The sequence below is a fragment of the Lactuca saligna genome, chromosome 8, assembly GCF_052625555.1.
Source record: "Lactuca saligna cultivar CGN05327 chromosome 8, ASM5262555v1, whole genome shotgun sequence".
Taxonomy (NCBI): domain Eukaryota; kingdom Viridiplantae; phylum Streptophyta; class Magnoliopsida; order Asterales; family Asteraceae; genus Lactuca; species Lactuca saligna.
The window spans coordinates 6,175,062-6,200,883 of NC_136424.1; the positions used below are offsets into that span (position 1 = coordinate 6,175,062).

Sequence of the window (25,822 nt, forward strand, 5' to 3'; positions counted from 1 at the left end):
CCTACGAATTCAAATATTCCATTTAGAGAGAAAGTGATTGTTTTTGGAGGTGATTTCAGATAAATTCTACCTATTTTCCAGGTAGCAGTAAACAAAACATTATTAATGCTTCTTTAAGTTCTTCTTATTTATTGCAACAATGCAAAGTTCATAAATTAACAAAAAACATGAGGTTAACTGTTGGAAGCGATCCATCTGCTATTGAAAAAATAAGGGATTTTGCAGCTTGGCTTTTGGACATAGGAGAAGGTAATCTTGGTGGTCCGAATGACGGTGAAGCGATTGTTGATATTCCACGAGATATTGTTATTACTAATCCACATGATCCTATAGGTTCATTAATCAGTTTTGTATATCCTTCTATATTGGAAAACTTCAACATTGCTGATTATTTTCAAGAAAGAGCAATACTAGCTCCCAATAATGAAGTTGTCCAAGAAAAAAACGATCGTTTGTTGTCGTTGTTTCTAGGAGAACAAAAAGAATACTTAAGTTCAGATAGCCTATGCCGATCCGATTTTGTTCATGATGAGTTTGATGCAAATTTATACTCACCTGATGTTTTAAATGGTCTTAAAGTCTCAGGTCTTCCAAACCATAAGCTCATTTTAAAAGTCGGTGTCTCAGTTATGTTATTGATAAACATTGATCAGAAAAATGGTTTATGTAATGAGACTAAACTACATGTTAAATCTTTGGGCAAACGTGTTATTGAGACAGTTATCTTATTTGGAAGTAATATTGGAAACCAGATTTTTATTCTAAGAATGTCTTTAACTCCTTCTGAAGACAAGATCCCGTTCAAATCCCAAAGAAGACAATTTTCATTGGCTGTGTGTTTTGCAATGACAATTAATAAGAACCAAGGACAAGTATTTATCGAATTTTTGGTTTGTTCCTCAAAGAGCCTGTTTTCAAACATGGTCAATTGTATGTTGTTTTATCCAGAGTTCAAAATAGAGAATGATTAAAATTGTTGATTTTAGATAAGGATGATAGACTGACAAATAAAACTTCTAATGTTGTGTATAAAGAAGTTTTTTTAGAAATTTGTAAAAAAATTTCTACAATTTTATTATTCATTTAAATTTCATTATTTGTTATTTGTTAGTTTTATATTTCATTTCATAAAATTATAATTTCTTTGCATATCTACACATACAAAATGTTAATTGCATATTCAAACCACTACTAGTTCGTATTATTAACCAATAGTTATGTTGTTATCTTATTAAATAAATACAATTTAATTAAAAAAATTAAATTCTAATCTATGATGTCCACTGGTTATAACCTAATAACTTCTAATAAATTAAAGGGGTTGATTAAAAAGACATCTTATTTTACCATTTAGATAACCCTAATTAATTTTTTAAATACTTTTATTGGTTGAAATTGCATTGTTTTCCGAAAAAACTGATTACAAGTAGTTGATTATAAGTTGACTTTTTATAAAAATGAAGATAGGGTGTTTAAAGGGTGTTTTATTAAATATCACCATTGGATCATTATATTGAAAGCAAACAACACTTGCTTTAGCACTTACGCTGGGGTTCAATAAATATGCTCCTCTCTCAAATTAGACACTTTTTCCTATATTCGAAACACTGATTTAACGTTGAATGTCATCATGGCACACAAAAGTATAAGTGTCAATTTCGTTTAAATATATGATTAATTAGATGTAATGTCAGGTTTCTTTCCAATATTCTAGAGAATTTCATTCTTATTGTCAAATTATTATTTGCCCAACGATATAAAAAAAATTCAGTTGTTGGTATTGTATTTAGTCGTTCCATTCTTACCTCCCAAGTAGTCCATACCTTAGTGATAAAATAATGTTTATGACAACTACCCTATTCTTTTTAATCTTATCAATTTTCTTAAAACAATATTTTATTAGTAAGTTTGATTTGACAGAGATATTTTAATTACTAATCACGTATTTCAATACTATTTAACAAAGAAAATAATAATTAAACCTTAATAAACTAAAATCAATCTTACTTTATATTATGATTAAATATTTAACAAAGAAAAAAAATAAGTAAACCTTAATAAACCAAAATCAATCTTACTTTATATTATGATTAACTTATCTCTAAATTTAATTTTATAAGGTAGAAAATAATTCTAACTTAATCTGACAAATAGCAATCGGTTTGATGATAAGGTAATAATATAACTAAATTATTGAAAAAAAAAAGAACCCATTAATGCATATAATAAATATATACAACTCATTGACAAGAGTTACGGCTCTTGGAATTTAAATGCAAGAAAGCCACAGCTGCTTTATGTGAAAATGACTCCCAATTGTCCCATTAGACGTCAGCTAATTAGATAGATCAGGAGAAATTTCATGAACGGTGGCCGTCAACGCCAAAATTTATCGGTGACAGTTTCAGTAGACTTAGCCCAAGTAGTATATCAGAAATTGAAGAGCTGATCACGATAGATGAAATCAAGAGAACTGTATGGAAAAGACACCTGGACCGGATGGATTTACGTTTAGTTTTATTAAAAGGTTTTGGGATATATTACTGCATGATATTCTGAAGTTTGTAAAGCATTTTGAGAGATATGGTAAACAGGAAAGGGGTTGCAATTCGTCCTTTATTACTATAATCCCAAAGATAAAAGGCCCTTTACATCTCCGAGATTATAGACCAATTAGTCTAATTGGTTGTCAATACAAGATAATCTCAAAAATTTTAGCGAACAGACTTAAAAGGGTAATAAACCAGAATATCGGGGAAACTCAATCAACATATATAGAGGGACAAAATATATTAGATGGGCCATTGATAATTAATGAGTCATGTGCTTGGGCAAAGAAAGTTAAAAAACAAGTTCTACTATTCAAGGTGAACTTTAAGAAAGCTTTCGACTCTGTGAATTGGGAATATCTAGAATTGATCCTTACTCAACTTGGATATGAAGAGAAGTGGAGGATGTAGATCAGAGGGTGTCTTCATTCAGCTAGACTATCAGTTCTAGTTAATGGTTCTCCTACGAAAGAATTCGAAATGAAAAAGGCGTAAGGCAGGGAGACCCATTGTCTCCGTTTCTGTTTATAATAACAATGGAAGGCCTAAATATTGCTATGAAGGCGGCTTGCCAGATCAGAGTACCAAACTCGGAAACAACCATTTTGCATCTGTTATATGCCGATGATGCCCTCTTTGTGGGTAAGTGGAGTCAAGATAATATAAAGAATCTAGCAAGAGTGTTAGAGATGTTTTCAAGTGGCATCGGGATTGAAAGTCAATTTTAATAAATCAAAGGGTTTTTGGCATTGGAGTTGATATGCATGAGGTCTCACGAGGAGCAGCGTCACTAGGATGCAAACCGGCTTCACTACCTTTCACGTATCTCGGAGTGCCTGTGGGGGCTAACACGAAGTTTAAGAAGCATTGGAAACCTGTAATTGATCGATTTTATGCAAAACTTTCTCCATGGAAAGCAAAAACACTTTCTTTTGGGGGCAGATTAACCCTCACTAAGGCTGTCCTTGGTAGCCTTCCTTCGTATTTCATGTCTATATTTGTGACTCCTACGGGAGTCTTGGAAAGGTTGGAAAAAATTCGAAGGCAATTTCGGGGGCGGAGGGGGGGGGGGGGGGGAGGTGAAAATAAGTACAAAATACCATGGGTATCATGGGGAAAAGTTGTTACATCGAAGGAGAATGGGGGCTTGGGATTAGGGTCTCTCCGTGCTTTTAACCTTGCGATGATAGTTAAATGGTGGTGGGATTGAAGATTAGCAAATCAGCATTATGGAGAAGGGTAATAATGGGAATTCATAATCTATATAATAAACCAGCCATGACACTCTCAAAGAAAGCTATCCCAGGCATTTGGAGTAACATTGCAGGGGTAATACAGGAATTAAATAAGGCAGGAATCACCTTTGATGATATTTTTAAGAAACAGGTCAGAAAAGGCGAAGATACTCTTTTCTGGATGGATTCATGGTGTGATGGTGAACCCTTTAGAGACAGATTCCCAGAATTGTACCAATAAGAGAGACGAAAAAACATGTACAGTCAAGGAGAGGATACACAATGCAGGTCAAAAGTAGGACTGGACGTCAACCCTTACAACAGATGAACAAATAAGAAGCTTTCATATGCTATCAAATGTCATAAGAGGATTTCGCCCGACTGCTGGTGCTAATATATGGAAGTGTGCATTGACTGATGATGGTAACTACCATGTAGGCGTTATCAGATCCAAATTAGACAACATGGAACCGACGATTAATGAAGTGATTATTCCTTGTATACACGAAATCCCAATAAAGGTTTCAACTTTTGTTTGGAGTGCTAATCTTGGCTGAATTCTGTCCAACAATGCATTAAACGGTGGGGGGGGGGGGGGGTGCCAGGGATAGAAGATAGATGTTCGTGGTGTTCACAGGAAACTGAAGATGTTGCACATATTTTGCTCCACTGTCCTATGGTAGCTAATGTTTGGGAGCTAGTGTTTAAATGGTGTGCGATCCCTCGCCCTCAGTTTCATGTTATTGGAGATCTCATCAGTTTTGCTAAAAAGTGGGTCAGAAGTAAGAAAAGGAGGAACAATCTTATTAATGTATGCTATGGTACGATATGACTACTATGGAAAGCGAGATGTGACCTGATGTTCAAGGATGTACGCACCTCCCCACTCAGGATCCTTGATGGAGTTAAATCCATAGTGCACTCTTGGCTAAAGCATAGGAGAACCAGTTGTAATTATGGGTGGACTGAATGGTGTTCATGTCCACTAAGTTGTGGGTGAGATAGTTATTATGTATGAAATATAAGTTGTAACTTATGATGTTCTCCTGTCCACCGTCTAGTAACTTGCGAGGCGGTGGGCTTATTTAATAAAATTGTCGGTTAAAAAAAAGCTAATTAGATATATCATTTATGTTGCATTTTTTTACTTTGTTTTAAAAAGAGTGGAATCACTTCTTTTATTTTTTATTTTATTTGTTTATTTTTTTCCTTTTTGCATCAACTTAATAAAAAAATATGAATTATAATTATGTCAACTTACTTTGCAAACCTAAATAAAAATATATTGATTTATAACTTATTTATATTGGATCTCAAATATGTGAAATATAAGTATAATGGAAAACTAAAAATAATATATGTAAAGAAAAATATGTTATATAATTTTTCTATATGAAACTTTTCATATGTATATTTGTATTTTGTAGTTCAAAAAATAGCATTAACATACATAGAGAATTTAAAAAACCTAAAATATGTTACAAGGGGTGAATGGAGTGGTTGTTAAAGAATAGTGTTCCCTTTTAACATATTCCTCCCAAGATGTGTTCCTCTTTTTATTATTTGCTTCCTTTTAAAATGGTAAAGAACATATCAAAATATCAAAAGACAACATCAACATACATTTTATTATGAACAACAAGATCTAGTTGGTTTTCATATACTTACAACAGAAACATCATCGACAAGAAATCACTCTCACTCAAACAAAAAATAAGTACAGAACTATGAACAAGATTCACAGAACAAATAGAGAAACCCTAATCAGGACCGAAACCCTAAAAATGAAGAAGACGAGAGAACATGTGAGACTAAAGAGCGTGTGAGTGTGGGTTGATCTGAATAATGATCTCTCAGGACTTGAATCAAACAATATATACATCGGGTCAAGAACCCTGCATCAAAGTCGGACTTTATCCGACTCAAACCCATCTAGACAAATCCATGTGCTTTCTACATTTAACAAAAATGAGCCCCAGTCCCTGCAAAATAACAATAATACAAAACACACCTAATACAACAAAAATCTCACACTATACTCAGAACTTAACTTTTCCACATTTAGATATTATACCCAAGATTCAGAATTACTCTTAATGTCAGTTTTGTAATAAATATCTTATATTTTTAACACCCCTCTCAAGATGAACATTGAGAGAGGAAACAAACTTACTCAACCTTAAATGGATCATATAAACCCAATTCAGAACATAAGAAATCATATTGTTTGAAGTTAAAGATTTTGTAAAAATATCTGCCATTTGCTTTTCTAATGCAATTTTAACAATCCTCAAAATTCCTTTTGAAACTCTATCTCTCACAAAATGAACATCCACTTCGAAGTGTTTGGTTTTCTCGTGAAAAACGTGATTAAGCGTAAGCTTAATTGCATAATCATTATCACAATAGACATTAACAAGAAAATAGACCTTTAAAACCTAAATCAAAGTAAAGTTTAAGAATCCACATGATCTCACGCGTAACAGTACTCAAGAGCCTGTATTTAGACTCAGTAGATGATCTGGATACGGTGTCTATTTTTACTTTTCCAAGAGATTAATGAGTTACCAAAATAAACATAATAGTATGTAACAGACCTCTTAGAGGAAACACATTTCTCCCAATCAACATCCACATAAGCACATAACAGAGGAATTTGACTTTTAGAAATTTTAATAGCTATACCAAGATTTTGTTTTAAATACCTCAAAACACGCATATGACTATTCAAACGAGACTTTCTTGGAGAATGCATAAATTGACTAAGTGTTTGAATAGTAACAAAAATATCAGGTCTAGTTATAGTTAAGTAAAATAACTTGCATGTAAGCTTTTGGTATTTTGTTACAGTATTTAACAAATCATCTTTATCATCAATCCCTTTTTCATAAATAAAAAATTCAAATACAAAGGAGTTTTTACAGGTTTGCATCCTAATTTCCCAAACTCGTGAATTAATTCCAACAATACTTGTGTTGAGTTAAACAAATTCCATTATATTTATCAATAACCTCAATACCTAAAAAGAATTTTAGCTTCCCCAAATCTTTAATCCAACATTAAGATTTCAAAAAATCCTTTACTTTATTTACTTCAATTTCATAATTACCAGTTATAACTATATCATCAACACAAACAAGTAAAAAAACAACAATATTATTCGTATTCCTAATGGAGCATTCTCGTTGATCATTTGGAGCACTTGAAGTTCATGGAGCATGTGACAAAGGGACGGATCTTATGAGAAGAGAATGAAGAGTCTGACAAAGGAACATATCAAGTGCAAAAAGAACGGATCATGTAGAAGGGGGTTTAGAGCACCTGGAAGAGGTTTGGAGCACTTAGGAGTGATATGGAGCAACAAAGGAGCTTGTTGCGCCAAATGATGAAGTGTTGCATCAAGAAGGATGTTGGTGCGCCAAGGGCATTCCTACTTGTGCCAAGCATATCCTTCTTACGTGATGGAGAGCCCTCTTGCGCCATGAAGAAGCCTTGTTGCTCAAAACATGTCCTTGTTGTGCCAAGATGGTCCTTGTTGCGCCAAGGTGGTGATGTTGCTCCAACCTAGAAGTTCTTGCACCACACTTGAAGACTGTTGTGCCATCCTTGCACATGTTGCGGCATCATGGTGAAAGATGGGCCATTTTGGTTCCTTGATAAGCCATGGTATCCCTAATGAGCCAAGTCTGCTATAAAATCCTAGGCCGAGTTTTTTCATGAAATATGGATTTTTATTCGAGAAGTTTTTAATCCAAGATATTTAGATATAGTAGTGGGGATCTTCAACACCTTTCCATGGATATAAAGATCGTTGAAATCGGAGTTAGATCGAATAAGTTATGTTCGTTCAAAGATAGGAAGGTTTGGGTTTAGTCTAGTATGTTCAGCGTAAAGGGTGTACATTGGGCGTACTAGTCATGACCAATCGAGGAATCCCAACCTAGTACAGTGGGCGTACGCGATCAGATGTCAAACCCTAATTTGAGGGTTTTGAGCCCTATTTAAACTCCTTAAGTCCCCCAAACCCTTTCCTTTATCGATGTGACATCCCCATTTTCACGGCCAGAAAAGACCGATTTGTTTACGCTTGTTTTTAAAATCAGAGTACTCTTTTAAGGAAAACAGTTGCGGAATTTGTTCCCAAAACAAGATATGATAATAACTTATCAAAACATTTCTCGAAGAGAATGTATTTTCATTTAATAAAAAAAACCTCGGGATGTCATGTTCCGATACAGACATATAAGCATAAACAGAACTTACATTTAATTACACAATTGATTTATATCTCCTTTAAATCTCTCTGTGAAATATGTCTTCGTATCAATACCTGTGATACAAAGAAAACTGAGTGGGTCAGGCTTGGGAGCCTGGTGAGCATATAGGGTTTTCATCCCACAATGTTATATCATATATTTATAAATATAAAACATTCAAACTTGTACAATTTCACCATATAAAGGCAACTCTTATCCCACCCCCATCGATACTCACAACGACACGATCTAAACTCTCATATCTAAAATTTTCCTCTTTACCTGATCCCTACTCACGGATCTAAAATTATTATCTTCACCCGATCCATACTCACATATCTAAAACTAACCTTTTCACCTGATCCATACTCACGGATCTAAAACTAACCTTTTCACCTGATCCATACTCACGGATCTAAAACTAACCTTTTCCCCTGATCCATACTCACGGATCTAAAACCAACCTCCTGATCTGATCCATACTCCCGGATCAATAATTGTACCCAATCCATACTCTCAGAATAGGGACAATTAACTATACCTTAATCCTGATCTGATCCATACTCCCGAATCAATAACTGTGCCTAATCCATACTCCCGGACTAGGGACAATTAACTTAGTCTTAATCCATACTCCCGGACTAATAACAAGTTTTATCTCTTTACCTGATCCATACTCCCGGATCTAAAAGTAACCTCTTGGTCTAATCCATACTCACGGATCTAAAACTAGCCTCTTGATCTCATTATCCAACTCCTCATTTTATCATACACCAACTATCTCATCTACCCATGTTCTACCCAACATATTTGTAGATATAAATATATATATATATATATATATTGTATACATAGTTTAAAACCTGTATAGCATTCTCATTCAATACCTATTCCACATAACAGATGAGACACACTCACATAACACGTATTTCATAGAGAATAAATCAGATCTATGAGATAGAAGGAAATGAATATACATTCACGCATATAACAACAAAATATACACATAACACGTATTTTATATTAAATACTTAATAATTATGCGTTAGGAGAAAGTAACCACACACTCACCCAAACATATACTTAATACATTCAAACAATACTTGTATTATACCCGTGTTTATGAAAGGGACTATACACCCACACATATAAACAACTTTATATTATACACATAGCACGTATTTTATAGCAAATACTTAATATTTATGTGTTAGAAGAAAGTAACTACACACTCACTTGATTAGAAGATAATCAGACAACACTACGACTTGTAGAAGTAGTATTTTTCGGTAGATCTGGAAGATCTTCACAAAAACCGGGCTCCTCGCGGGCAGAGCTTCGGCTCGGGAATCACACTTCTCGGGATCTTCGGGGCCTCGGGACTTGCTTCGGGGCTCGGGAATGATACCGGGACTTCAGGATGGTTCTTGCACGAAAAACGATGCAAAAACGCGATAAAACAGGAAGAAATGAGCAAAGAAGTCGGTTGCCCTCGACACCCTTTTATAGGGGGCTGGAAGCCCATTTACGCTGGGCGTAACGTGGATCAGATCGCTGACTCCCCCCATGGATAATATCGGTTAATTTATATTTAAATTAAATATCGAAAATATTTAATAAACTTCAAAAATTCATATCTTCCTCATACGAACTCTGTTTTCGACGTTATTTATATCCCCGCGTAGGTGAGACTACGCTCTACAACTTTCGTTTAGACTCCGTCGGCTAATTTTGACTTTATTTTTATTATTTATTTTTAGTAGGCTGGGATAGGAAAATTCCGTTATAGATTCATAACTTCTTCATCCAACGTCCGTTTTCGCCTATATTTTTATCGTTTTACTACAATTAATGAGATCTTAGATTCTCATTTAGATTGTTTCGGCTAAAAATCGCTTGGTCTCAAATCGAGCATTCGGGCTGCATACCGCTAAGTCGAGACTTCGAAAAATCATAACTTCCTCATACGAAGTCAGATTTGGGCGTTCTTTTTATGCACGCTCATGGTTTAACAAACTCTACGACTTTCGTTTAGATCGCTAAGGCTAAATATCACTCTAACACAAATTCAGTTTTTACGTCATTCAGCGTCGTACCGGTTTTGTCGCGAAACTTCGATAGGTCATAACTTCTTCGTTATAACTCGGATTTTGGCGTTCTTTATACTTACGAAATCCTTGTAACATATACTATAACTTAGTTAAGATTATTCCTTCAAAATAATCTTCCATCAAAAAGTCATTTTTGACGCTTAACTTCTCTAATTGACTAGCTCGGATCTACGGGCGTTACATTTATCTCCCCCTTAGGATGATTACGTCCCAGAATCATCAACGAAATAGGACTTGCATAATGATTCCACACGTTATTTATTCATCCTAGGTAACAACTGTAACTTCTATGTTTCCTCGAAAGAGTATTTAACTCTATGGCTTTCTTGATCGCAGAAGATGCCCAATCTTGCATCTGCTTATCGTACTATGTTGTACTTTTAATCGTAACCTTCAAGTTACCAAATAAGTCCTTATTGTGGACTCCTTCTTCTTCTCAGGATAATTACTTTTGATTTATCTATTGTAACAAACCAATGGGTCGTGCTCTATTTGACTAGCGTCCCAGAATCATCAACGAAATAGGACTTGCATATGATTCCACACGTTATTTATTCATCCTAGGTAACAACTGTAACTTCTATGTTTCCTCGAAAGAGTATTTAACTCTATGGCTTTCTTGATCGCAGAAGATGCCCAATCTTGCATCTGCTTATCGTACTATGTTGTACTTTCAATCGTAACCTTCAAGTTACCAAATAAGTCCTTATTGTGGACTCCTTCTTCTTCTCAGGATAATTACTTTCATTTATCTATTGTAACAAACCAATGGGTCGTGCTCTATTGATCTCTCATCGCACGATGCGACGCTTAGACTTGGTCTTTAATGAAGTCCAGGATGGAATATACCTTTCTTCATATTCTAATGTGATATAATCACATTTCAGCATGTAGCATTTCTACCTACAAACTTCTTTTAACAACGAGCGCGACACTATTAATAGCATTAACTTCAACCTTCTAACTTAAGTCAGATGTTACATCTAACTTGGTCCTTTAGACCACGTAACATACTCATTGTAGTCGAACTCAAATTTAAATATGACCACTAGGGTTGGAACAAGAACCATATTACTAGACATTACCGAAACAATGGTAATGACATACCAGAATAAAGTGGAATCAATTACTAGCTTCTTGGTAACCTTGTGACTTTCCCTGATCCAAGTGCGAGTCCTGTGCTTCCGGTAGTATATGCATCTACGACCTTTCACACCTACTCATACTCGTCCCAAGTATTGTCCCGCAGTCGACCAAGTCACCATACAAGAAAATCACAAAACAGTTTAACACATACGAATGTGTCCAAGTAATCATAAACAATTTCCCTAGACTCTACTAGGACTTCTTCATTGCTCAATCTTCAATCATCAACTCTACTTCAACTCGATTAGTGATGAAAATATCAGACGATGAGACAACTTCAAGAATTTCACCAATCGTTCCATCATCCTGCCAATCGAAGGTGTACTTTAGACGTACCGTAGTCCTCTAAACGTACTTTTATTTCATAAGACATACTCTAAAGGCAAGATACCACTCTTACGACATCTTCTGATAGGTGTCATCCACTATCATAATCCTTCTTCATTTCCTCCATTTACTCAATTTCTCTATGAGTCTTCACCATCACCCTTGTACATCCAAGCAGACATTCGGTGTACCAAGCGAAAATTTTAAGATAAGAAAGCTTTAATTACGATAAACGTATAAATCTCCTTATCACCTCGAAACGTTTACATGCTATTTCTAATATCGTAGCCATACTCTTAGAATCCTAAACACATAAGGTTTCCAGATCCGGTCGGCAACAGACCATAGATCCGAACAAATAATAACATCAATATAGTATCACACAAAACATTTAGCACATAAAAGCTTTTTAGGCATCATTCCTAAAATAAACTAGTGCTTGTGTCAATTTAGGTGTACTACCTAACATATTTTAGACACACTCCTCACAATCATTACTTATTATTCTAAGTTTAAGTCTAGAAATTTCCTACAAATTCCTAGTTCGCTTAAACTAATGCTCTGATACCAACTGTGACATCCCCATTTTCACGGCCAGAAAAAACCGATTTGTTTATGCTTGTTTTTAAAATCAGAGTACTCTTTTAAAGAAAACAGTTGCGGAATTTGTTCCCAAAACAAGATATGATAATAACTTATCAAAACATTTCTCGAAGAGAATGTATTTTCATTTAATAAAAAAAACCTCGGGATGTCATGTTCCGATACAGACATATAAGCATAAACAGAACTTACATTTAATTACACAATTGATTTATATCTCCTTTAAATCTCTCTGTGAAATATGTCTTCGTATCGATAGATGTGATACAAAGAAAACTGAGTGGGTCAGGCTTGGGAGCCGGGTGAACATATAGGGTTTTCATCCCACAATGTTATATCATATATTTATAAATATAGAACATTCAAACTTGTACAATTTCACCATATAAAGGCAACTCTTATCCCACCCCCATCGATCCTCACAACGACACGATCTAAACTCTCGTATCTAAAATTTTCCTCTTTACCTGATCCCTACTCACGGATCTAAAATTATTATCTTCACCCGATCCATACTCACATATCTAAAACTAACCTTTTCACCTGATCCATACTCACGGATCTAAAACTAACCTTTTCCCCTGATCCATACTCACGGATCTAAAACTAACCTCCAGATCTGATCCATACTCCCAGATCAATAACTGTACCCAATCCATACTCCAGGAATAGGGACAATTAACTATACCTTAATCCTGATCTGATCCATACTCCCGGATCAATAACTGTGCCTAATCCATACTCCCGAACTAGGGACAATTAACTTAGTCTTAATCCATACTCCCGGACTAATAACAAGTTTTATCTCTTTACCTGATCCATACTTCCGGATCTAAAATTAACCTCTTGGTCTAATCCATACTCACGGATCTAAAACTAGCCTCTTGATCTCATTATCCAACTCATCCTTTTATCACACACCAACTATCTCATCTACCCATGTTCTACCCAACATATTTGTAGATATAAATATATATATATATATATATATACACATATATATATATATATATATATATATATATATATATATATTATACATAGTTTAAAACCTGTATAGCATTCTCATTCAATACCTATTCCACATAACAGATGAGACACACTCACATAACACGTATTTCATAGAGAATAAATCAGATCTATGAGATAGAAGAAAATGAATATACATTCACGCATATAACAAGAAAATATACACATAACACGTATTTTATATTAAATACTTAATAATTAAGCGTTAGGAGAAAGTAACCACACACTCACCCAAACATATACTTAATACATTCAAACAATACTTGTATTATACCCGTGTTTATGAAAGGGACTATACACCCACACATATAAACAACTTTATATTATACACATAGCACGTATTTTATAGTAAGTACTTAATATTTATGTGTTAGAAGAAAGTAACTACACACTCACTTGATTAGAAGATGATCGGATAGCACTACGACTTGTAGAAGCAATATTCTTCGGTAGATCTGGAAGATCTTCACAAAAACTGGGCTCCTCGCGGGCAGAGCTTCGGCTCGGGAACCACACTTCTCGGGATCTTCAGGGCCTCGGGACTTGTTTCGGGGCTCGGGAATGATACCGGAGCTTCGGGATGTTTCTTGCACGAAAAACGATGCAAAAACGCGATAAAACGGGAAGAAATGAGCAAAGAAGTCGGTTGCCCTCGATATCCTTTTATAGGGGGCTGGAAGCCCATTTACGCTGGGCGTAACTTCACATTACGCTGGGCGTAACGTGGATCAGATCGCTGACTCCCCCCATGGATAATATCGGTTAATTTATAATTAAATTAAATATCGAAAATATTTAATAAACTTCAAAAATTCATATCTTCCTCATACGAACTCCGTTTTTGACGTTATTTATATCCCCGTGTAGGTGAGACTACGCTCTATAACTTTTGTTTAGACTCCGTCGGCTAATTTTGATTTTATTTTTATTATTTATTTTTAGTAGGCTGGGACAGGAAAATTCCGTTATAAATTCATAACTTCTTCATCCGACGTCCGTTTTCGCCTATCTTTTTATCGTTTTACTAAAATTAATGAGATATTCGATTCTCATTTAGATTGTTTCGGCTAAAAACCGATCGATCTCAAATCGAGCATTCGGGCTGCATACCGCTAAGTCGAGACTTCGAAATCATAACTTCCTCATACGAAGTCAGATTTGGGCGTTCTTTTTTTGCGCGCTCATGGTTTAATGAACTCTACGACTTTCGTTTAGATCGCTAAGGCTAAATATCACTCTAATGTAAATTCACTTTTTACGTCATTCAGCGTCGTGCCGGTTCTGTCGCGAAACTTCGACAGGTCATAACTTCTTCGTTATAACTCGGATTTTGGCGTTCTTTATATGTACGGAATCCTTGTAACATATAATATAACCTAGTTAAGATTATTCCTTCAAAATAATCTTCCATCAAAAAGTCATTTTTGATGCTTAACGTCTCTAATTGACTAGCCCGGATCTACGGGCGTTACAATCGACCTCCACCCCTTAAATGTTCTCCCTTGAAACCCTAATCTTATTTTCAGCCTTGTGAGCAAAAGAAGGTGTTTTTAAGTGCTTTGGAGTGTTCTTGGTGCGTCTTAGAGAAGAAAGAGTTCATTGGAGAGGTGTTGGTTGCATTCGAGCTTGTAGATCTAGACCTTGTTGACCTTGATCTTTCTTATAAAGGGATAAAGTTTGAATATTGATGATGCATTAGTAAAATCTAGCTAGTTTTGGGTGTTATGAGTTTTTGTTCACTTTAAGTGCATAATGTTTAGATCTTGAAAGTTGGTGACCTTGTCATGGATAAAGTCGAAAACTTTATCCATCTAAACACCATATTGATTTAGATGTTATGGTTGGAGACTTGGACTTTATGAATTATGTTAAAAAAAGATGCACTTTTGGTCCCTTTGAAACTTAAAAGACTAAATATCCATTGCTTGGACCATTCTAATGGATAAAGTTGGAAACTTTATCCATTATGGATCTTTTAGAAACCATAAAATTATGATCTTGGTCCTTCTATCTCTTCCATGCAAGAGTTAAGGTATCTTAATGGACAAATAAGTTAGGGTTTTATATTTTGAACCTTTTCTAGCCATGGAAAGTCATAAAGGTGGAAACTTTGTGACTTAAGTCGATGTTTTAAGTCTAGATTTGAGCACCGGACAAAAGGTGTTAAGGGATTAAGCACTAAAGGAAGTAATTATCTTGGACGTATGTACGTCGGGGATATCCGAGAGTACGTTGCACGTATTGGCTCAGAATTACGTACATTGGGCGTACGTGGAGTACGTGGGGCGTACGGAGTTGCCTTGGACTTTGACTTTTGTTGACTTCCGTTAACGTTGATTTTTTTACTAAGTTTGTCTTTCGGTCAAACTTTAGGATTTTGGACTATTTATTAAGATTTTATTTGGTTCTAGTGTTAGTGGATTTGCTGGTGCAAGTTGTAACGTCCCATTTTTCACAACCAAAATTTTTCATTTTTATTAAGTTAAAATTTCCCAATTTATAGACTCATTATCAAGAAAAACCGTTTATTCCAAATTACATTTATTAAAAATCAGAGTATTATAGAAAACGCAAAATCCTCAATATTGATGATGAGTGTGTATAGTCTCACCTTCGCCTTCCCATGGCCACCGATAATACCTGAAATCATAAAAAGTTGTATAAGCACAAAGCTTAGTGATTTCCCCCCAAAATACATCATATCAATAATCATAGAAGCGTGCATATCGGCTACTCATCAGGCCTTTGGTCTGAATGGACCGCCTTCCAAGCCTTCAGTTTATCCGGGCCAGAATACCAGGGTTTGTTGGCCTACCCCCTCAAACCAAACGCTCCTCCCGAGCCTCCAAGGCTACGGCTTACAGCCGACCCGCACCGGGTATCTTGGCGTACAACACAAAGCAGGACCGCCTCAACCCAAACCAATAACAACATGTTGACGTATAAACAATCACGATCAAGTAAGCACATAATACAGGCAAAAAAATCATACAACTCACTGCCACCTACTAGTCCTCTCACATCATACAGTCCTGCTACCTAATAACCTCCATAAAATGTGTAACCATAAGTAACCAAAGGTAGGATAGCCACCCGAACAGATGATCCTACTGTAGAGCCACAACCAAACAAGAAACAGGCAAAAGATCCTGGACCAAGAGTTCTCAAGCTATCCTGCATAAACATAGAAAGTCCCTAAGGGGCACTCCATAGATGATAACCAGTAAGCACATATAACACACAATTCAGCAAAGCAACATACTTGATACAAGAACACATATCTAATAGATCACTATAGCATAGCGTTATACTCGATACCAGAACACAGATCTAACAGATCACTACAGCATAGCAACATACTAAATATCAACAATTCAAGGAATGCATGGTCGTATATACTCAAAGGTGAGATAGTCACCCGGACAGGTGATCCTACTCTAGAACCACAACAAGCATAAGGAATAGGTAAGGAGCTTAGAACAACAGTCCTCAGTCTATCCTCTATGACTATATATATATCCCCTAAGGCATCCCTCTACTAACTTATAATCAGAACTAGTGAGCCGACATCGGTGCCTTCGACCTGCAGGTACAGTGAGGCGAAACTCACCTTGATATGTGCATAGATAACCAACGTAGCAACGGAGAACACTACTAGCTTCAACTCGCTTCCAATCACCTACAAGAATATACTTGAGTCAATACCCGCTCACAGGTCATACTCCACTGCTAACTGATTCGGAGATAGAGAAAACTGCAAAGAAGTTAAGGAAGCAAGCTAAGCTTCGTAAGAAGCAACCGGGCTTCGGGACTTCTTCATCATCTAACCGTCAAATAATCAACATTTGGGAGGGCATACCCCTCTCAAGTGTGTCCGCATCCGAAACAGAAAGCCTATCACTCTCATCTCAACCATCCTCACCCAAAAATACCACTCCACCATCTTCACCTACTTATAATATCTCAAACACTACACCCATAGAAACTTTAACCACTACTCACATCATAGGAGAAAATCACGGAGGGAATCCACCTCCAAATCCACCACCCAAGCAAACCGTTCATTAATGGTCTAGGCAAGAGGTTACTCAACAACCTCTTTGAATCACATATCCGGTAGCCACCAACTTAGAACTAAAGTTTGGGCTCATCCGCCTACTCCCTACCTTTAGAGGCTTGGTAAATGAAGATCCCCACAAGTTTCTGACAGAATTTAATGTTGTATGTGTGGGTATTAAGCAACACAATGTCATAGAGGATCAAATAAATCTTAGGGAATTCCCCTTCGTGGTGCAAGACACAGCAAAAAACTGACTCTATGACCTCCCACCGAGGATAATTACCACTTGGGTAGATCTTGCACGACTTTTTCTAGAAAAATACTTTCCGAAGATGAAAGCTTCAGTACTATGGAGGGAAATCATTGGAATCAAACAGCATAAAAGAAAAGCCTTTCACACATATTGGGAGATATTTAAGAAACTTTGTGCCCGATGTCCAAAACACAGAATCACCAAATATCAGCTCCTCCAATACTTCATTAAAGGCATGACTCCAATGGAAATAAGGCTTCTTAATGCCTCCAGTGGCGGATCTCTACCCGACAAGACTCCAACCAAAATCCACAACTTAATCAAAAACATGGATGAAGATTCTAAACATTCAAGTCATGATGAAGAATTGTACACGGATGTACCCCGAGGTGTAAAGGAAGTCGAAACTCCTCAAATTGAATATCAATTGTTCGAGTTTATGGAAGTGGTAATGATGTTGGCTAAAGACAAGGTTGTGCAGCCCACTCCCCGCCTTTGTGGTATTTGTACTCAAGCGGGGCACCCAACTGACATGTGCCCTCAACTTCAAGATGGGGATTATGAAGAAGAAAATGCTTTGGGAGGGTATTCTGGGTCAAATCAGAGAGGATAGGTCAAATTAGAGAGGGTATGAACAACCACGGGGTGATCAGAGATGGAACAGTAATCACGGATGGGGAGGAAATTAACATGGATTTTATCAACAAAGACCACCATTTCCTCAACATCAACAAAGTCCGCCCTTTCAACCTCAAAATTTCCATCCTAGGCTACCACCATAACAACCTCCACAAGCGGGTTCATTAAATATTTCATTGGAGGATATTGTAAAAAGTCTTGCCACTATCACTCAAATTTTCCAACAAGAAACCAAGGCTATCATAAAAAGCTTAGAGCAACAGGTGTCACAACTTGCTCAATTCGTAAGTAGGATGGAATGACAATGCAAGCTACCTTCCCAAACCGAGAAGAACCAGAAACATAATGCATGTGCCATTACTTTGAGAGGATGAAAAAGCTATGAAGGCCCAAGGATTGCGAATGAAGAAGAGGAAGAAAAGGGATATTGAGGTGGAAGAAGATGTCAAATAAGAGGAAAGTAAAAATATTTCAAGGTCAAAGAAGCCAATAGATACCAAAGTGAAAGTAACTCCAATACCATTTCCTTCAATTCGTAAGTAGGATGGAATCAAAATGCAAGCTACTTTCCCAAACCGAGAAGAACCCGAAACATAATGCATGTGCCATTACTTTGAGAGGATGAAAAAGCTATGAAGGCCCAAGGATTCCGAATGAAGAAGAGGAAGAAAAGGGATATTGAGGTGGAAGAAGATGTCAAATAAGAGGAAAGTAAAAATATTTCAAGGTCAAAGAAGCCAATAGATACCAAAGTGAAAGTAACTCCAATACCATTTCCTTCAAAATTAACAAGCACAAAGAGAGAACGCGGAGATGATGAGATCATGGCCATGTTCCGGAAGGTTGAAATCAACATTCCCCTTTTATATGCTATTACACATATTCCTAGATATTCTAAGTTCCTTAAGGAACTTTTCACATCTAAGAAAAAGCTTAAAGGAAATCTAACTGTGAAAGTTGGGGAAAATGTTTCAGCCATGTTACAAAAACGGTACCAAAGAAATGCAAGGATCTGGTTGTATTCACGGTTCCTTGTAAAATGGATAACCTTTTTGTGCCACATGCGATGCTTGATCTTGGAGCATCAATTACTGTTTTATCCTACTCAATCTATAAAATAATGAGAATTAGACCACTAGTCGAAATCGGAGTCATAAATCAACTTGTCAATCGATCTTTGGTACACCCAAAAGGTGTATTAGAGGACGTATTAGTGCAATTCAATGAACTTGTGTTTCCTGGTGATTTTTATGTGCCTGATATGGGAGATGATGACCAAACCTCAAGTTCCATACTTTTAGGTAGACCATTTTTAAAAACAGCATGAACAAAAATTGATGTCTACAATGGTACATTAACTATGGAATAATATGGGGAAGTCATTAACTTTAATATATATGAAGCAATTAGGTATCCAAGTGATGTTCATTGTATAAATTTTGTTGATGTAATCCAACCTTTGACCGAAAAGTGTTTTGAGTTGAATAACCATGATTCTTTCGAGTTACTTTTGAGTAGAAATTTTAATAACAATTTAGTCAAAGAAATTGCAGCAAATTTCAAGCTTGATGAGGAATTACTAGAAATTTTGGAGTTCATAGAAGAGAGGAAGAAAATAAGGTATGATAATACCAATTTCAAACTACCTATTTCTAACACAAAACTTCTTCCTTCTGTTGTGAAAGCACCAAAGCTAGAATTGAAGACTCTTCATGAGCATTTGAAGTATGCACATCTGGGAGGAGAGGAGACATTGCCTATCATTATCTCCAATAAATTGTACAAAGAACAAGAAAATAAGTTGGTGAATTTGCTGAAAGAGTATAAAAAGGCTATTGGGTGGACAATTGTTGACATAAAGGGTTGAGTCCCTCTTTATACATGCATAAGATTCTCATGGAGGAAGACTTCAAACCAACCCGGGAGGAACAAAGAAGATTGAGTTCCCTAATGATGGAGGTAGTAAATAAATAAATCATGAAGCTTTTGGATGCAGGTATGATCTACCCTATCTCTGACAGCAAATGGGTGATCCCCGTTCAGGTAGTCCCAAAAAATGTTGGGGTCACATTTGTCAAAAATGATGAGGGAAAATTGGTGCCAACACGTGTGCAAAACAAGTGACGAGTTTATATTAACTATAGGAATTTGAATTCTTCAACGAGAAAGGACCATTTCCACTACCACTATTGACCAAATATTAGAGAGATTGGCAGGTAAATCCCATTATTGTTGTTTAGATGGTTTTTCTGGATTTCACCAAATTTCGGTAGCCCCGAACGATCGAGAGAAAACTACATTCACTTGTCCCTTAGGCACATTTGCTTATAGGTGTATGCCTGTCGGTCTATGCAATGCACCCGCAACATTTCAGAGATGCATGGTGAGCATTTTTTCTGAATATGTTGAAAACATCATTGAAGTTTTCATGGATGATTTCATAGTTTATGGAATAATGGAAACTCCTTTGATGAATGTTTGAACAATTTAACAAAAATTCTGCAAATGTGCATTGATACAGATCTTATGCTTAACTATGAAAAATGTCATTTCATGGTGGATAAGGGATTGATTTTAGGTCATATAGTGTCCCAAAAAGGCTTGGAATTTGACAAAGCCAAGATTGATATCATCAAAAGTCTCCCTTACCCGACAAATGTTCGGGAAGTTCGTTTGTTTCTTAGTAATGTAGGTTTCTATCGGCGGTTCATAAAAGATTTCTCAAAGATTACGGTGTCGATGTGTCAATTACTCCAAAAAGATGCTGAATTTGAGTTTACTCAACCATGCAAAGAAGATTTTGAACGTTTGAAGGTTTTACGCACTTCCGCTCCAATCATCTAACCACCCAATTGGGATCTCCCATTTGAGATCATGTACGAAGCGAGCAACACCGCGGTTAGGGTGGTGTTGGGACAAAAAGTAGATCATGCTCACCATGTAATTTACTATGCATACACGACTTTAGATAATGCTCAAACCAACTACACCACAACAGACAAGGAGTTGTTAGCTATTGTCTTTGCATTGGAGAAATTCCAACAGTACCTCCTCGGAACCAAAGTGATTGTCTATTCGCACCATGCAACTATAAAGCATTTACTACTCAAGAAAGATTTGAAGTCGAGCTTAATACGGTGGATGTTGCTTCTGAAAGAGTTCGATATAGAAATCAAAGTTAAAAGTGGGAAAGAGAATTTGGTTGCGGATCATCTTAGTCGTATTGTGCCACCCGAAGAAACCACACCAATCCGTGACACATTGCCAAATGAGCATTTGTTCGTTATCAAGGAAGCCCCATGGTATGCGGATATTGTTAATTATTTGGTCGCAAATCAGTTTCCCCTGGAGTCCACACATTGGCAAAAGGATAAAATCAAGAAGGAGGCCAAGTGGTATGTATGAGATGAGCCTTACCTTTGGAAGTATTGTGCATACAAAATGATCCGAATGTGTGTTGATCAAAAAGAGGTACAATCCATCCTTAACTTTTGTCATTCCTATGCTTGTGGAGGTCATTTTGGACCCCAAAGGACAGTTAGAAAAGTCTTAGATAACGGATTTTATTGGTCTACCATTTTTCACGATTCTTATGTGTTATGTGTACATTGTGATAAGTGCCAAAGATACGGGTCCTTAAGCTCTAGGAATCAAATGCCCTTTACTCCCATTTTAGTGTGTGAGATCTTTTATGTATAGGGTATTGACTTTATGGGAACATTTCCACCCTCTTTTGGTTGTTCAGATATCTTGTTGACGGTGGACTATGTGTCTAAATGGGTGGAGGCCAAAGCCACCCGTACTAATGATTCCAAAATTATGGTGGATTTTCTTAAGGCACAGATTTTCTACCGGTTTGGCACTCCAAAGTCTCTCATAAGTGATCATGGGACTCATTTTTGCAACCGGATGTTTGAAGCCGTTCTGAAAAAAGTATGGCGTGACTCATAAAGTCTCAATAGCCTATCACCCCCAAACCAATGGGAAAGCAGAGGTTTTAAATAGGCAAATCAAAAGCATTTTAGAGAAAACAGTCAATCCAAACCGAAAAGACTGGAGTATAAGGTTGGATGATGCCTTATGAGCATACCGTACTGCCTTCAAAACCCCAATTGGCGTGTCCCCATACCAGCTAGTGTTTGGAAAACCATGTCGCCTTCCAGTTGAGCTCGAACACAAAGCTTTTTCGGCTGTAAAGAAATTCAAATTTAATAAAGATGAGGCGGGATACAAAAGGAAGTTAGACATTCAAGAGTTAGAGGAGATCATAAATGATGTGTATGAAAGTGACAAGATTTACAAAGAGAAGACAAATGCGTATCATGACAAAATGATCTTCCGAAAGACTTTTGCACAAGGAAAAAAAGTGCTTCTTTACCACTCAAGGTTCAAGATTATGTCAGGGAAGTTAAGATCAAAATAGGTTGGTCCTTTCGTGGTCACAAAGATATTCGACCATGGTGCGGTGGAAATCACAAGCCAACAAACTGGAAAAACATTCAAAGTCAATGGTCATAGATTGAAGCCGTTTTACAAGGGATTCAAGGTGAAGGATGAAAAGATAGAAATAGTTGGGAACTCCAAGTACTAAGACTAAAGCATTATCAGGGGCCATGTCGAGGTAACAACTGAAAACAAGGGCGGCTAACTAGGATGCATCCCGGGGGTTATTTGTCGTTTTCTTTAAAAACATTTCCATTTCTTTGAATTTTTGCTTTTAATGTCCCAAATGTATTTAATCATGTTTTTAAATCACCAAACGGACCTCGGGATGCAAAACCATTTCGTTTGAATGAGATGGTATTTTTGGGTTCAAAAAGTGGGAATTGGCAAACAGAGTTGTACATGACTCATATTCATTCTTCTTTATATAGAACATGGGTCGTGCTCATGAGGAGTTAAAAATATTCAAATTCAGAGAGGTACACGGCTCGTGTTGATTTTTGCTTTATATTGACACGGGTCGTGTCCATGTGAGGCTAACATTTTTCAGAGTCAAAGAGGTACACGACCCATGTTCATTTTTGTCTTACACATAACACGGGTCGTGTTCAGCTATTCTCAACAATTATTTCACCCAACACGACCCGTTTGGATTTACACTATATTGACACGGGCCATGTTCGCGCAGCAGACCATGTGGGTTTTAAGTTTAAAATCGGGTGTTTCACCTCATTTGCCCACAAACACTTCCCAAAATAGCCCCTTTCTCCCAAGAACCTCCAAGGTCCGATTTTCTTCAAAAATATATTGATTCTCCATCAAGTTTTGCTTAAATCTTCAAAGAGGTTTGATTTTCTTCTTTTACACTTCATCTCCTACATCTCACACACCATGTTCTTGCATTTTCATGGTGGATTTGGGGGTTTTGACAAACCCTAGGTCCGAAAATCACTAAAGATTTTGGTGTTTTTTGTGCTCAAATCTTTATGTAGGCAAGCATGGGGAGGTTAAAGAGCAATTTCTCACCAACAAGAACACATATCCACTAGCGATTCGGTACAATCTTTCCTATTCTTCACTTGTGGATTTTGTGTTCTTAAGGTCAAATTACATGTATTTGTGGTTATTTTGGACTTGACAACAACTTGGAAATCATTCAAAACTGAGTTTCTGTGATTTTTTGGTGGCCAAACTCGAGTTGACTTGACCCGTCAACAGTTGAATTTTTAACTCGTTTAATGTTTAATAAGTCGGGCACCAGCCACTGCCACTTCGGTCAGTGGTGGTCGGTGGCGGTCCATGGCGGCAGCCTCCCACCCACGGCAGGGGTGGCTATCTCGAGTGATAAATTCAACAATCCAAACACACATAAAAGTTACTACACCATTCATACATACACTAGAACCAAAATAATACCAAATTGCCCAATACAGCCACCAACAGGGGTGGCAGACGGCGGCAGGAGGTGGCAGCCACTACCTCATGGTGGTGGTGGGTTTTATTTGATTTTTTCAGCCAATAAAGGTTCATACAACATCTCATCATTAAAACATGCACACACACCATATTACACTCACAACCACCTCACACAGTGGCTGGTGCTGGCAGAAAAAGGCAGTAAGGGCGGCATCCACCATGGTTGGTTGCCATGCTGGTTCTTCTCGCTTTCCCGCTAAGAAGATGCTCACGACAAGTAACTATAGTATAACACACACATACATGCGAAACACACACACACACACGAGCACACACACCAGCCTCCTTCGGGGGTGGTGGACGACGATCGGAGCAATGAAAAAAGGAGTCGTTTAAGTGACGGTCGCGACAACTAGCATCGGGAATGGAAGAAAGCAAATGGAGAAAGAGTGATTATGATGGGAAGGTGGTGGTTGTGTCCGTAAATGAGAACAACTACAACCATCCACGCTAATTCGACCTTTCAACTGCCCATGGATTGATGTCGACTTCGCGATTTTTGATTTCATCGGTAGTGGAAGCAACGACGATGGCTGCTTCAGTAGTTCTTCGATGGCGACAAAGAGGTGTCGTTTGGAGAGGTGGAGTGATAAGGGTGGCGACTATAAGTTTTAGGGTTAGGGTTTGAGGAGGTGTCTACATGAAGTCCAAGAGGGGGTGAAGGGTCTTAACCCGCGTCCAACTTCAATCTTATGCCAAATTTCCACTTCTAGTCCCTCATTCCCCAATCTTATTCAAATTAACGCTACAGTTTAACCTATAGCCCTCTGATTCCAAAAATCCTTTCAATTCAAGTCCAAAATCACCAAACATCCCCCAACATCCACAAATCTATTCATAACTAGTCTGAAGGTTACATTTTAACCCCGATTTCCAAAATTTATAGCATTTAACTCCTTACACTAATACTCTGATTAATTATTATGGATTTAGGGCTAAAATAATATAAATATATAAAATACATCTTCGGTTTTAGGGTTTATTATTTATTTATTTATCTATCTTATTTATTTACTAGTTTTATTTTATTTATTTTATTTTAAACGACATGTTACACAAGAGGTGCAGAAAAAGGGATCTTATCGCAGTGTTTCAGAGTTCTTCGATTAATGTGAGTTTTTCCTCACTGTACTTGTAGGTCGAAGGCACCAATATCTACCCACTAGCTTATGTATCCTGGTATAGAGGATGTTGCTATGTTGTAATGATCTATTAGATTTGTGTCCTGGTATATAGGATGTTGCTATGTGGTAGTGATCTGTATATCTGCCTATTTTTCTGATTGGTTATATGATTATTTGTATGTTAGATATATGTTATTTTCTATGTATATGCCAACATAGTATGGTTGGGTTGAGGGAATCCTACTCTATGCGGAATCCAACAAACCTGGGAGCAAGGCAGACATAAGTTGTGGGTCGGAAGGCAAGCCAGACTCATGTTGTGGGCTCGGGAGCAAGCCATACATGAGATATGGGTCGGAAGGTAAGCCATAATCATGTTGTGGGCTCAGGGGTAATCCAATTTGTTAGATATGCACCCAATATGCATGTTGTTATATGTTTGTGTGGGGGTATTTTGGGGAAACTTGCTAAGTTTCGTGCTTACAATTTGATTGTTATAGTTTCAGGCACTTCAGATGATCTGGGAAAAGCAAAGGTTTGATCATACACATCCTTCGATAACATGTTTCTG

The 25,822-nt window shown here is 36.9% G+C and overlaps 1 protein-coding gene across 1 annotated transcript; it reads left to right on the plus strand.

Moving 5' to 3' along the window:
* Positions 1–167: 167 nt before the first annotated feature.
* Positions 168–971, plus strand: LOC145009362 (uncharacterized). The gene has a single exon (XM_078968072.1). It carries the CDS (start codon positions 168–170, stop codon positions 969–971), a length of 804 nt encoding a protein of 267 aa, XP_078824198.1.
* The last annotated feature ends 24,851 nt before the right edge of the window (positions 972–25,822 follow it).

Bases quoted from the DNA above. Each gene is read 5' to 3' on its own strand.
- LOC145009362 (XM_078968072.1), top strand. From the start codon at position 168: ATGAGGTTAACTGTTGGAAGCGATCCATCTGCTATTGAAAAAATAAGG.